The following is a 14623-nucleotide window of genomic DNA, read 5'->3' on the forward strand; positions in this document are numbered from 1 at the left end:
AGATGAATAATGTAGGGTAAGTAACATTATATAAGGTAGCATTGTTTAAAGTGGCTAGTGATATATTTACATTTCCCATCCATTCCCATTATTAAAGTGGCTGGAGTTGGGTCAGTGTCAATGACAGTGTGTTGGCAGCAGCCACTCAATGTTAGTGGTGGCTGTTTAACAGTCTGATGGCCTTGAGACAGAAGCTGTTTTTCAGTCTCTCGGTCCCAGCTTTGATGCACCTGTACTGACCTCGCCTTCTGGATGATAGCGGGGTGAACAGGCAGTGGTTCGGGTGGTTGATGTCCTTGATGATCTTTATGGCCTTCCTGTAACATCGGGTGGTGTAGGTGTCCTGGAGGGCAGGTAGTTTGCCCCCGGTGATGCGTTGTGCAGACCTCACTACCCTCTGGAGAGCCTTACGGTTGAGGGCGGAGCAGTTGCCGTACCAGGCGGTGATACAGCCCGCCAGGATGCTCTCGATTGTGCATCTGTAGAAGTTTGTGAGTGCTTTTGGTGACAAGCCGAATTTCTTCAGCCTCCTGAGGTTGAAGAGGCGCTGCTGCGCCTTCTTCACGATGCTGTCAGTGTGAGTGGACCAATTCAGTTTGTCTGTGATGTGTATGCCGAGGAACTTAAAACTTGCTACCCTCTCCACTACTGTTCCATCGATGTGGATAGGGGGGTGTTCCCTCAAGTCCACAATCATCTCCTTAGTTTTGTTGACGTTGAGTGTGAGGTTATTTTCCTGTCACCACACTCCGAGGGCCCTCACCTCCTCCCTGTAGGCCGTCTCGTCGTTGTTGGTAATCAAGCCTACCACTGTTGTGTCGTCCGCAAACTTGATGATTGAGTTGGAGCGTGCGTGGCCACGCAGTCGTGGGTGAACAGGAGTACAGGAGAGGGCTCAGAACGCACCCTTGTGGGGCCCCCGTGTTGAGGATCAGCGGGGAGGAGATGTTGTTGCCTACCCTCACCACCTGGGGGCGGCGCCCGTCAGGAAGTCCAGTACCCAGTTGCACAGGGCGGGGTCGAGACCCAGGGTCTCGAGCTTGATGACGAGCTTGGAGGGTACTATGGTGTTGAATGCCGAGCTGTAGTCGATGAACAGCATTCTCACATAGGTATTCCTCTTGTCCAGGTGGGTTAGGGCAGTGTGCAGTGTGGTTGAGATTGCATCGTCTGTGGACCTATTTGGGCGGTAAGCAAATTGGAGTGTGTCTAGGGTGTCAGGTAGGGTGGAGGTGATATGGTCCTTGACTAGTCTCTCAAAGCACTTCATGATGACGGAAGTGAGTGCTACGGGGCGGTAGTCGTTTAGCTCAGTTACCTTAGCATTCTTGGGAACAGGAACAATGGTGGCCCTCTTGAAGCATGTGGGAACAGCAGACTGGTATAGGGATTGATTGAATATGTCCTTAAACACACCGGCCAGCTGGTCTGCGCATGCTCTGAGGGCGCGGCTGGGGATACCGTCTGGGCCTGCAGCCTTGCGAGGGTTAACACGTTTAAATGTCTTACTCACCTCGGCTGCAGTGAAGGAGAGACCGCATGTTTTCATTGCAGGCCGTGTCAGTGGCACTGTATTGTCCTCAAAGCGGGCAAAAAAGTTATTTAGTCTGCCTGGGAGCAAGACATCCTGGTCCGTGACTGGGCTGGGTTTCTTCTTGTAGTCCGTGATTGACTGTAGACCCTGCCACATGCCTCTTGTGTCTGAGCCATTGAATTGAGATTCCACTTTGTCTCTGTACTGACGCTTAGCTTGTTTGATAGCCTTGCGGAGGAATAGCTGCATTGTTTATATTCGGACATGTTACCAGACACCTTGCCCTGATTAAAAGCAGTGGTTCGCGCTTTCAGTTTCACGCGAATGCTGCCATCAATCCACGGTTTCTGGTTTGGGAATGTTTTTATCGTTGCTATGGGAACGACATCTTCGACGCACGTTCTAATGAACTCGCACACCGAATCAGCGTATTCGTCAATATTTCCATCTGACGCAATACGAAAAATGTCCCAGTCCACGTGATGGAAGTAGTCTTGGAGTGTGGAGTCAGCTTGGTCTGACCAGCGTTGGACAGACCTCAGCGTGGGAACCTCTTGTTTTAGCTTCTGCCTGTAAGCAGGGATCAGCAAAATGGAGTCGTGGTCAGCTTTTCCGAAAGGGGGGCGGGGCAGGGCCTTATATGCGTCGCGGAAGTTAGAGTAACAATGATCCAAGGTTTTACCACCCCTGGTTGCGCAATCGATATGCTGATAAAATTTAGGGAGTCTTGTTTTCAGATTAGTTTTGTTAAAATCCCCAGCTACAATGAATGCAGCCTCCGGATAAATGGTTTCCAGTTTGCAAAGAGTTAAATAAAGTTTGTTCAGAGCCATCGATGTGTCTGCTTGGGGGGGGATATATACGGCTGTGATTATAATCGAAGAGAATTCTCTTGGAAGATAATGCGGTCTACATTTGATTGTGAGGAATTCTAAATCAGGTGAACAGAAGGATTTGAGTTCCTGTATGTTTCCTTCATCACACCAGGTCTCGTTAGTCATGAGGCATACGCCCCCGCCCCTCTTCTTACCAGAAAGATGTCTATTTCTGTCGGCGTGATGCGTGGAGAAACCCGTTGGCTGCACCGCATCGGATAGCGTCTTCCCAGTAAGCCATGTTTCCGTGAAGCAGAGAACGTTGCAGTCTCTGATGTCCCTCTGGAATGCCACCCTTGCTCGGATTTCGTCAACCTTGTTGTCAAGAGACTGGACATTGGCAAGAAGAATGCTGGGGAGTGGTGCGCGATGTGCCCTTTTTCGGAGTCTGACCAGAACACCGCCTCGTTTCCCTCTTTTTCGGAGTCGTTTCCTTGGGTCGCTGCATGCGATCCATTCCGTTGTCCTGTTTGTAAGGCAGAACACAGGATCCGCGTCGTGGAAAACATATTCTTGGTCGTACTGATGGTGAGTTGACGCTGATCTTATATTCAGTAGTTCTTCTCGACTGTATGTAATGAAACCTAAGATGACCTGGGGTACTAATGTAAGAAATAACACGTAAAAAAAACAAAAAACTGCATAGTTTCCTATCCACCACATCTACATGTGTACTACATTTAGTGTGTATACTTTGTTTTTTTACATGAGCTTTATACATTAGGTGAAGTAGTCAAAACAAGGGCAGATATTTATGACATAAGCTACTGAAAGAATGTTCATGCTCGTGTTGAAGAGCAGCATGATTGAAGTTGGGCTGAATGCTGCACCTGTTGAGGCAGGTCTGAGGGTGTTGGGGCTGGGTCTTGTTCTGCCCATGTTGAGACTGGGCCTGGTTCTTCCCATGTTGAGGTTGGGCTGGGTGTGTTGATGTTGAGCCCAGTGCTGCCCCTGTTGTGGCTGGGCTCGGGGTTGTTGATGTTGGGCCAAGTGCTACCCCTTTCGAGGCAGGTGCGTGAGTGTTGAGGCTGGGCAGGGGGTTTTGAGACTGGGCCTGGTACTACCCCTGTTGAGACAGGTCTGAGGGTGTTGGGGCTGGTCCAGGTGCTGCCCCTGTTTAGGCTGGGGCTGATGCTGGTGGCCCTGTTAGGCCCTGTGTGCTGGGGCCTCCCGCTCTATTGCCCTGTAGGGTGAAAGGAACCGTTTACATAAATAGCAACACAAGAAAATAGATGGTGAGAGTAAGCAGTACCTGAACATATAGAAGAGCATGTAGGCACTCCGGGCTCTGGTCCTCAGCACAGTGGCTTCATTGGACATTGACACCTGGCTGTCGTTACAGCAGAACCAGTTTCCACTGGCATGCAATATGTCACTAATGTAGTGCCCTGTGGAACAAGGAAGACAGACTAGAGGTCAAAGATCAGGCTATTGTGGGTAATAGAGTGTTTTGTAACAGTTAAACAGTTCATTTGGGAGGTATTTTATCTGTTACATGTGTCAAGTTTTGAAATCAGAGATAAACAAATACACATGGCATTAAATTAGACATGCCTCTCCATTCCTTTGAATTAAATTGAGCAAACTCTAAACATATTGCAGTGCTTGTTGGGATGACACTTCTCTCTGAAGCTTGCAGCCTTGCTGGCTTGGCCGAAATGGCTGTTGGAGGGTCTAATTATCCCCTACCCCAGGAATCCCCAAATGGCGGCCCGCGGGACAAATTTGGCCCAAGGGTGATTTTATTTGGCCCCCTATGTTTTCTGACCAAATAAAACAGAATTGTTAAAAGACTGTAAAAACACCAGCAAATCAGCTCCAAGTGATTTTCATTTTGGAAATCTGTTACAAAGTGTTCCCACGCACAATAAAGAGATATATGTGGTTGTACACAAATGTAAGCAAGGTTTGAAATAAGTCAAACATTATATCTGTTTGGCCTTCCTACAGTATATTTGCAGTCTACAAATTATTTGTAATTTTGTTCCACACCCCTTCCCATCTGGCTAAGAAAAAAACTGGACCCGAGGCTGAATCTAGTTGATGATCCCTGGCCTTCACCCTCGATAATGTTCACTCCCTCAGCTTTGGGATGCTTGTCTACGGCAGAGGCACACGTGAACATGCTAATTGAGATCCAAGGAGAAGGGGTGATTTGGAATTCAGCTGATGTCATATGTATTGTGCATCTGCATGTGTGTGTTTGATGGTATTTACTTACCGGAGTTTGCGGAGCCTCCCAAATGAGAGACTACGCCAGTCAGCTGGTAGTAACCATTCACTGACTGTACTGGCTTCTGCTTCTGTAAGAAAACACATGTGATCATAGGATTCTCATTTCCTCTACAGTCCACCACACTGTCTACAGTCTACTACAGTACTAGTCCACTACAGGTCTACTACATCATGTACTCCTCATAACTATCTCAGTGTTCTGTCATAACTTATTTTTCACTGGCTTCACTCTCTCTCTCTCTTCTCACCACTGAGGCTGTCAGCAACACTTTCCCTAGTTCCTGCTCCTTTGAATCTGAGGGGTCAAATATACATATCAAGAGCTGTGAAAACGTGGTCACTTGTCTGAATTGCTCTGGACTAAAACAGCTCCCATACATCACTAAAGATATCTGAGAAACATTTTAAATTGCAGCTTCCAGCTTCTGTGTCAGCAGGACCGTTTTGGGAGTGGGTGGTTTGTGTGGTGTTGGAGCAAGAATATTGTTATGGTGCCATGACCTACCTGAACAGCAGAGGGCGCTGTCTTTGGCCACTCCAGGTGGGCTGGAGACTTGGCTGGCGAGGGTCTGGGGGATGGACCCCTGGATGCTGGGGGCCTGGTTGGTGAGGGCCTGTGGGCTGGCACTGTGCAGGTGTGGCACCATGTCCCCACAGAGGGTGGAGAGCCTCAGCTCCGAAGGAAACAAAAGAGGAGCCTCCAGCTTCTCCAACCCCCCAGGTCCTCCAAACCTCTTCAGATGCAGAACCAGCACACTGCCCAGAAACAGAGAGGAAGAGAGATGAACAGACAGACAATGAAACCAGTCAACAAAATAACAGATGAGTGAAATTTGTTTGGTGGTGCTCAGCTCTAAGTCCTACAACCTGCTCAGGAAGGTAACTACTCCTAAAGGCTCAGGACATTAAACACTGCTAGTACTATGAGAGGTTATAAAGGGACAACTCACAGAGGCAGTGTGTGGAACTGCTCCACCTTTGAGGCGTGGAGGCCTTTACAGCCCTCACATGTGAATTCAACCTGTTCACTCTGGTTAGAAACAAAAGCATTACATAATGAATGATACCACTACAATAATAAGATAGCGTATTCTGAGGCAGTGGGCAGCTTGCCCTGGGTGTTAGTCTCTACATGCAGGGCTGAGCCCTAAGTTCTGACTTTGAAAGTGAGTGCTAGGCTGTTCAGCAAGGTGCGCTCAGGGCTGAAGTCCAATGAGAGGTGGTTGTAGTCCTCTCTGGTAGACGACTCGCGCCCACAGCTTCAGAAGCAGGACAAAGAGAAGAAAAATGCATCAAGTCTGTTTCTGTTTCAGGTCTCTACAATGTTTCTGTTCTGCCATGTGTTTTGTAATATTAATATATACTGTATATATATATATATACATATAGAAAGATCATGTTCTCAGTAGATACATTACACCCAATGGGAGCTCTTACCTGGTACATGTTCGCACCGACACAAGCTGGAACTCCAGCTGGGAAACAGGGCAGGTATAGTTCATCCCGAGTGTCTTCAGAATCATGCCCTCCTCCTTCAGCTGGCACAGCATATTGATGAGTAACTCGTGTGCGTCCTATGATGAGGAAGAGACAGAAACACACCAAGGTAAAAGAAAATGATGAAGATAAAATGAACCCTTGCAAGAAGAGCACTCGTACACAAGAGAGTAGTGCCTCAGTTACCTGTTGCGTGTCCCCCAGATACTTCAAATCGTATCCCGACAAGGAGTACTTGACCTTCCACATGAGGTCTGCTTTTGAGGCCTGGTTTGCCACACTGTCAGGTAAACCCGAACGGTGCACATCAGACAGACACCTGTAGGGAGACAGAGAGTAAGTTAGCAGCTGACTGGATGGTGTCAACCTACTGGCTGACGCCTGAAGAGGCAGATGAGTAAATACAAATATGTTTTATCTAGTGGCACCCCATCATTAGAATTTTTTTCATTCGATTTGATGCAATTTCACCTTTGAGGACGGACAATGAAGCCAAACAACAAAAATGTGTTGTTTATTCTCATAAGATATTTGGTTTGGATACTGCTCTCAATTCCAGAGCATTTAAAAAACTACCAAATTTCCCACGGTAAGGTGGAATGTTCAGCCAATGAGCATTATGGGTCATGTAGTCATTCTACACTTTCCAAATTGGCCTACAAAATGCCTACATCATAATCAGTGTGTCATTGTTGTTCCTCTTGGTTATGAAGATTCCAAAAACAAAAAGAAACTGGAAAATAAACCATAAATACAATACACAGCAAAATATGAAGTGGTTAAATGTTAAGGTTAGGAAAAGAGTTAGGATTAGTGAAAGTGCTATCTTAACCTGCTACGACAATCCCTTTCTGTAGAAGTGGCATGAAAAGAGTGTCCCCTCTTTAATTTATGACCACAATTAATGGGTGTGTGGGGTGAGTGTCTGCTTTTGAGCCTTCACTTACCTGATCAGGTTGGAGAAGGGGGAGGAGCTCCAGAGTTGTTCCTGGTGCAGGATTTCCTTTGAGAAGGAAGGCAGGACCAGGAGGCACTGCAGGGTGGCGTTAAGGAAGCAAGTGTTGCCAATGTTAGGCAACCTGTGAAGAAGAAGCAGCCATCAGTACACACATACAGATTAATCATAACCTTCATATCTCTATAAAGTGATGATAATGGCAGGGGATAAGGGATACATTATATTTAACACAAAGAAGTGGATGTCCTTTAGACCAAGATTGACATAATTCATGGGTTTATAAATATCTAATAAAACGGACATGCTCGATAGTAAGCCCTATCCCCATAGTATATCAGACACTGATCTCTAAACAATAAATCACTTATATTCAATGCATTTGCAGTGTGTTGTGGTTTACCCAAGAAGTTCCATGTTGACCAGTTCCCCCCATTCTCCTCTGGCCCCCTGGGTCTCTTCTGACCCTCTGGTGGCTGAGCTGGTCCTGGGAAGAGTCATGCTTCTGGTGGCTGAGACTGGTCTCTGGGGCATTGGACTGGAGTGGTCCTGAAGAGACAGAGGTCTGGAGGAAGGAGCAAACAGGTCTTACGCCTCCAACACAGAGATATTATCACTCTACACAGTCTCTCTATTAAATACTGTACTGTACTATAAACACAGCTGAGTAGTTATGCATGTACTGCTGTCCATATAAATGCAGTGTACCAAGTAGACCAGGCCAATAGGTTAAATCCACTAGATGTAGACAGAAGAGGCTAAAACTACAGTTTGAGGAAAATAACTTTCTGGGACTGTGTTTATCAAGTGTCTCAGAGTAGGAGTCTGATCTTTTTTGCATTTTAGATAGATCAATGAATCAGATTATTATGGACAGAGGGACCTGATCCTAGATTAGCACTCATACTGTTGATTAACACTGGCCCTGGTCTGGTAGCACTAAACCCAACTCTCCAAAGAGACTCTAGGATGGCACTGTACTTTATGTTTGGATTACCTGACTGTTGTGCCCTCCTGACTGGTGTCTCCATGACGATCCAGAGGGTTGGTAGGAGAGGGAGAACTAGGGTGGGACACCACTGGAGAGGATTTCACTGGGGAAGGGTTTTTGGCAGGTGACCGGGGTACAGAGGGTTGTTTAGCAGGAGAGCAAGGCTGAGAGGAACATTTAACAGGAGAGGGAGGTGGATGGAGGGAGGAGAGTTGGTCAGAGGGTGAGGGGTCAGAGGTAGCGGAGCCATTCCGTTCAGAACGGTCAGATGGAATTGGAGAGGGGGATGAAGTGCCCCTCTCCTTCTTCTTTCTTGTCTTCTGCTCCACATCAACTGAATTTGCTTTCTGACGTTTTTTCTGTTGACAAGAAAATGTGATAGTGCTAAATACTTTCCCCCCTGATCCCCAGCCAATGGAAGAGGGGGGTCATGAGAGTAGGAAGAGGTTGGCCTAAATGGAGAATCATAGGTATCTATCCTAAACCTCAAATAACACAGTATAGACAGGTTACATTGAGTGACATTTGCAATAGCCGAACTTCATGTACATTTCATGTACACTTTTTACGTATTCGTCAATCAGAATGTCATTTTACTTTTATTCTTCCCACTAGGTTTAAGAGAAAAATACTACTCCAGAATTATAGTAGTTGTTAATTAATTAAATAACCTGATTTCATACCTTTTTGCACCAGCAGAAACAAGCCATGTCGATAACCAATGAAGACTGATACATTTCCTCATTAACCCATTGTTCAAATTGGCTTTAAGACCATTGTGATGTCATCGGTCATGTATGACACCACCACCTGGCAACCCAATCTATATCATTTTAAAATATATTGTTCAATGAACAAATATGTTTTATTGAAGAGCAAAGTAATGCAGTTTACATACAATATTGTAGATAATATGCTCCATTGTATTCTTGTTTCTTTTTACATCCATTTTTTGTATGTTGTTTCATTAAACGTACGACCACAATAAAGGCATTTTAAGTGCCTTCATCTTCATCTTCATAGTTTTTTGATAGCTTCCATGTTATTTTTGGTTTGGTTATCGGTTTATTTAAATGCTAAATGCTTTTTCTCTTATTCACCAGCAGATGGACAAAGGGTTGGTTAAAAGAATGTGAACAGGTGATAAAGATTTAGCATAAACCTCATACAAGAATCCAGATTGGTTAAGGATAGTTTTCCGTATTCAATCTTACCCCGAGGGCAGCTCTGTCTCTAGGACATAATGAATGTGATTGGTTCAATTAAAGCTCAATGGTCAGTGGGCAGAGCTTACAGTGCCCAGTGCGTGTTAAATACACTTGCAGGTCTGTTTAGTGCTGTCTTGCCAACTCCTACTAGCTAGAGTCCCAGGTCTGTTTAGTGCTGTCTTGCCAACTCCTACTAGCTAGAGTCCCAGGTCTGTTTAGTGCTGTCTTGTCAACTCCTACTAGCTAGAGTCCCAGGTCTGTTTAGTGCTGTCTTGCCAACTCCTACTAGCTAGAGTCCCAGGTCTGTTTAGTGATGTCTTGCCAACTCCTACAAGCTAGAGTCCCAGGTCTGTTTAGTGCTGTCTTGCCAACTCCTACTAGCTAGAGTCCCAGGTCTGTTTAGTGATGTCTTGCCAACTCCTACTAGCTAGAGTCCCAGGTCTGTTTAGTGCTGTCTTGTCAACTCCTACTAGCTAGAGTCCCAGGTCTGTTTAGTGCTGTCTTGCCAACTCCTACTAGCTAGAGTCCCAGGTCTGTTTAGTGATGTCTTGCCAACTCCTACTAGCTAGAGTCCCAGGTCTGTTTAGTGCTGTCTTGTCAACTCCTACTAGCTAGAGTCCCAGGTCTGTTTAGTGCTGTCTCTGTTTAGTGCTGTCTTGCCAACTCCTACTAGCAAGAGTCCCAGGTCTGTTTAGTGCTGTCTTGCCAACTCCTACTAGCTAGAGTCCCAGGTCTGTTTAGTGCTGTCTTGCCAACTCCTACTAGCAAGAGTCCCAGGTCTGTTTAGTGCTGTCTTGCCAACTCCTACTAGCAAGAGTCCCAGGTCCGTTTTTAATATGAAACTAATCGTTGGATAACAGATCTACTCTCGGAACTCATTTACACACGTTACTGTGTGTGTTTCGATTCTCTCTCGCACAAACACACACATACACGCTCACCCTCTATAACCACTCTTTATATTTACAGTGGTGATGGACAGCTGAAGGCATTTCGTTGTGAATTCTGAAAACAAGCCAACCTAACTCAGAAATACATTTCACTGGTTGCCATGGTGAATAATCCAATAATAATTGGTTGGACACATGAAAGGAAACAAAGAGTTTACCGGAAACTCAAAATGAAAATACTTGCAGATCAATTCAGATCAACAAATTACAATAGTAGATCTAATTACATTTAGAGGATTCTAAATTAATATATAATGGGCTTTTATACAATGATAATGCAGGGATAATAATAAATTCATATATCTGTAGGGGTTGGGCAAATCTGGTTTTAGAGTACTTAAGCATTGAATACATTGAAGTTTTCCCATTTTGGCCTTTAGGCTACACTTTACAACAGGACTCATCTCTGACTGCCTGCAACATCTACAGTGGTACAATATAAATATATTTTTGAATTACTTTTTAAAAATGTATATGTTTATTAAGTTGTCTTGCTTTTCTCAGAGCAGCACAAAACGGTGCTGAAATAGTTGACCATACGCAGGTAGGCTTTTGCTTCAAATCCTATTGTAACAATTGGATGACATTGGGAGTTCCAGTAAGCAACAATTTGTTGCCTTCATTAGCCTACTTTATTTTTAAAATAACTCCAGCACATAAAGAGAAAGGAGCCTTAATTAATTAACAATAAAGTGATTTAATATACAAATGCATTTGAATGTACTTAATATTGGCCATCAACTAGAAACACACCGTGGTATTGTGAAACATGTTGTTGATTTATTTATATTTTTTTACTATTTCAAAATGCACACGTTTAATAAGCTACTGTGCAGTCTGACAAGTAAACATAGCCCACAGTACATAGTAAACATAGCCCACAGTACATAGTAAACATATCCCACAGTACATAGTAAACATAGCCCACAGTACATCGTAAACATAGCCCACAGTACATAGTAAACATATCACAGTACATAGTACATAGCCCACAGTACAACATGGCCCACAGTACATAGTAAACATATCCCACAGTACATAGTAAACATGGCCCACAGTACATAGTAAACATGGCCCACAGTACATAGTAAACATAGCCCACAGTACATAGTAAACATAGCCCACAGTACATAGTAAACATAGCCCACAGTACATCGTAAACATAGCCCACAGTACATCGTAAACATAGCCCACAGTACATAGTAAACATGGCCCACAGTACATAGTAAACATGGCAAAGATGCTTCATTCCTTACATAAGGGAGAGCAGGCCATGTCAAGACTTTCTCAGTGACCTCAAGTTTTTTTCGGGTTGCATCAGTCTTGGTCACAGTATTAATGATGAACACCTGGAGGTTCACTGGTCAGCCACATTTGCCTCGGGATCCATCCCAGTTGGGGCGGCATGTAGTATAGTGGTTAGAGCGTTGGCCCAGTAATCGGAAGGTTGTTGAATGAAATCCCTGAGCTGACGAGGTAAACATCTGTTGTTCTGCCCCTGAACAAGGCAGTTAACCCACTGTTCCTAGGACATCATTGTAAATAATAATTTGTTCTTAAATGACTTGCCTCGTTAAATAAAAAAATATAAGTGTCTGTCTCTGCAAATAATGACTGATACTGATTCACGTGCACCTTCATCAGATGAGCAGAATGGTACTGCTCTGCGCCCCCATCGATTGTGGTGTCCTGTGATAGAAATGGTAGATCAATTAAGAATTAAAAGTGACTCCAACACACAAATTCTGCATAATGAAACATGTTTTAAGAATGTAGCAAAACCAACTGCTTTCATGGGAACCATGTCTTTTATCGGTGTGGCCCGTTGTCCAGCCCTTTGTCCACCGATCTCCACAGATGGTTGTCTGCATGGTCGTATGCTCTGCAAAAGTATCGATTGTATTCCACAGTATGCCTACACATATATATGTTAAGAATATAATTAAACATTTTCATTTGTCTTAGAATAAAAACCTAATCTAACTGCAGTTTCAGTCAGTAATATGCTACTGTCCAGTTACAGCTTCGTCTGACCAAGTGGAAAAAAAAAAAAGGTGTCTTTTTCGGGAGTGTGTGCAGGACAGAGAAATAGCAATACCTACACTATTGTTTTACATTCAACCACCTTCTTCATCCTCATCATTCAGTTCATTGAAATACAATTTTGAATGCACAATTATGAGTTTATATTTGTTTATACCACCCATTCATTGACAGCATTAATTCAGGTAGAGACACATTAGACCTTGGGACCCAAAAGCATAATCAGTGCTCTAACTCCCCCTTGTGGTGGTCTGGAGCAATGATTCAGTAAAGCAAGGTAACATACTAAACCACAAATGACCTCTAAATCCTGCGGCATAATCTCAAAACGTTTAATTGAGGAACCACTGTAAATCACACAGACACAGGACAGTCTAGGGAAAAGACACAGCTACAGATGTATATTAGAGTTGAGGTTAGAAGAATAAGTTACTGTATTTGACCACACTCACATACACACACGCACACACACATTAAATAGGTGAGAGTAACCTGTAGTATCATACCGTTATTTTTCCTAATCCTGGATGATACAGTAAAACACATTACCAAAGATCTTTAATCATGTGTGATTCAGTACATGTTCAGTGGTGGGAGAGATCCTCTGGAGTTGCTGCAGTGTGTCTGGGGCTGCTGTGTGTTCTCCTACTGGCTGGGATCATAGGCCTGTCTGTCTACTGTAAGTTTAGTATGTTTTTACTGAGACTTCAGTAGCCTACTTAATCATACTTACTCATTAATGGTGTTTCAGATACATGTTTCATACTTTTCCTTTTTACAGATGGAGTCATTGATCATCACGACTCAACAGAGATAGACCAGCTACAGACCAGTTACAACACCCTGACTGAAGAGAGAGACCAGCTACAGGACAGCAACAGCCTTCTGACTAAAGAGAGAGACCAGCTGAAGACCAGCTACAACAACCTGATTAAAGTTAGAGACCAGCTCCAGACAGAGATTTTCTTTGTGGGAGGCTTACCAATCTCAGTGAGTAAACCTACAGTCATACATTTTCATAAATCCCACACACTTTATCGTGTGTCTGAATTTTTCATTAAGTATCCAGCGTGATAAGTTGAAGGAAATTCATGTTTTCATCTTGAAGAACAAACCTGTCCTGAGGGCTGGCAGAAGTTAAAATCCAGTTGGTACTTCCTGTCTACTGAGACTAAAACCTGGAAGGAGAGCAGACCTGGTGATTAGATAGAGAGAGAGATAGATATGATCATGCATATACTGTACATACATATATTTACTGTAAATATTTATCTTTCTCAACGACAGACATTTCTCTTCAACCTCAAGAAGAGAGTCTGGATTGGTCTGACTGACTCTGTTATTGAGGGGACCTGGAATTGGGTGGACGGTACCCCACTGACCACAAGGTGAGAGATACTAATCTGTCAATAAGGCTCCATTCAACATGTTTCTATACAGGTTATTGTCACTGATGGCAGCAATCAACAAAGTTAACTGTAATATGAAACATGTCTGTATATTATTTAGTATTGTGATGTTCTAACTGTGATGTCTTATAGTTTTTAACCCTGTAGGTACTGGTATTAACCATGATATCTGACTGTTTTAACCCTGTAGGTACTGGTATTAACCATGATATCTGACTGTTTTAACCCTGTAGGTACTGGTATTAGCCATGATATCTGACTGTTATTAACCCGGTAGGTACTGGTATTAACCATGATATCTGACTGTTTTTAACCCTGTAGGTACTGGTATTAACCATGATATCTGACTGTTGTTAACCCTGTAGGTACTGGTATTAACCATGATATCTGACTGTTTTAACCCTGTAGGTACTGGTATTAGCCATGATATCTGACTGTTTTAACCCTGTAGGTACTGGTATTAACCATGATATCTGACTGTTGTTAACCCTGTAGGTACTGGTATTAACCATGATATCTGACTGTTATTAACCCTGTAGGTACTAGTATTAACCATGATATCTGACTGTTTTAACCCTGTAGGTACTGGTATTAACCATGATATCTGACTGTTATTAACCCTGTAGGTACTGGTATTAACCATGATATCTGACTGTTATTAACCCTGTAGGTACTGGTATTAACCATGATATCTGACTGTTTTAACCCTGTAGGTACTGGTATTAACCATGATATCTGACTGTTTTAACCCTGTAGGTACTGGTATTAGCCATGATATCTGACTGTTATTAAGCCGGTAGGTACTGGTATTAACCATGATATCTGACTGTTTTTAACCCTGTAGGTACTGGTATTAACCATGATATCTGACTGTTGTTAACCCTGTAGGTACTGGTATTAACCATGATATCTGACTGTTTTAACCC

General features: G+C 43.7%; 1 protein-coding gene and 2 long non-coding RNA genes across 22 annotated transcripts in view; 2 read left to right on the forward strand and 1 right to left on the reverse strand.

Annotated features, from left to right (window-relative positions):
- The window catches only part of LOC127907994 (ubiquitin carboxyl-terminal hydrolase 37-like), a 68635-nt gene extending 59276 nt beyond the window's left edge, over positions 1-9359 (reverse strand). For 7 of the 20 annotated variants that reach the window (XR_008065839.1, XR_008065837.1, XR_008065835.1 and 4 more), the window contains exons 1-3: positions 8771-8906; positions 8094-8446; positions 7563-7661 (exon numbers count right to left, since the gene is read on the reverse strand). Coding sequence is in view for 11 of the 20 variants with exons in the window: in XM_052464888.1 (XP_052320848.1) it covers positions 7500-7661; positions 8094-8446; positions 8771-8824 (569 nt within the window). In the remaining 9 variants the exon portion in view is untranslated. Of the gene's footprint in view, positions 1-7499; positions 7662-8093; positions 8447-8770 lie in introns of all 20 variants that reach the window. The other 13 variants (XM_052464886.1, XM_052464878.1, XM_052464876.1 and 10 more) reach the window with 9 other exon arrangements.
- LOC127908000 (uncharacterized) overlaps positions 1-14623 on the forward strand; it is a 33235-nt gene that overhangs the window by 7919 nt on the left and 10693 nt on the right. Inside the window, exons 3-4 of the long non-coding RNA XR_008065857.1 lie at positions 11722-13887; positions 14149-14192. This is a non-coding gene — a long non-coding RNA (uncharacterized LOC127908000). The remainder of the gene's footprint in view (positions 1-11721; positions 13888-14148; positions 14193-14623) is intronic.
- On the forward strand, positions 9593-10370 carry LOC127908007 (uncharacterized). Its single transcript, XR_008065867.1, has 3 exons — positions 9593-9642; positions 9735-9826; positions 9981-10370. It is a non-coding gene; the product is annotated as an uncharacterized LOC127908007 (long non-coding RNA).

This window comes from Oncorhynchus keta, chromosome 16, assembly GCF_023373465.1.
Source record: "Oncorhynchus keta strain PuntledgeMale-10-30-2019 chromosome 16, Oket_V2, whole genome shotgun sequence".
NCBI lineage: Eukaryota > Metazoa > Chordata > Actinopteri > Salmoniformes > Salmonidae > Oncorhynchus > Oncorhynchus keta.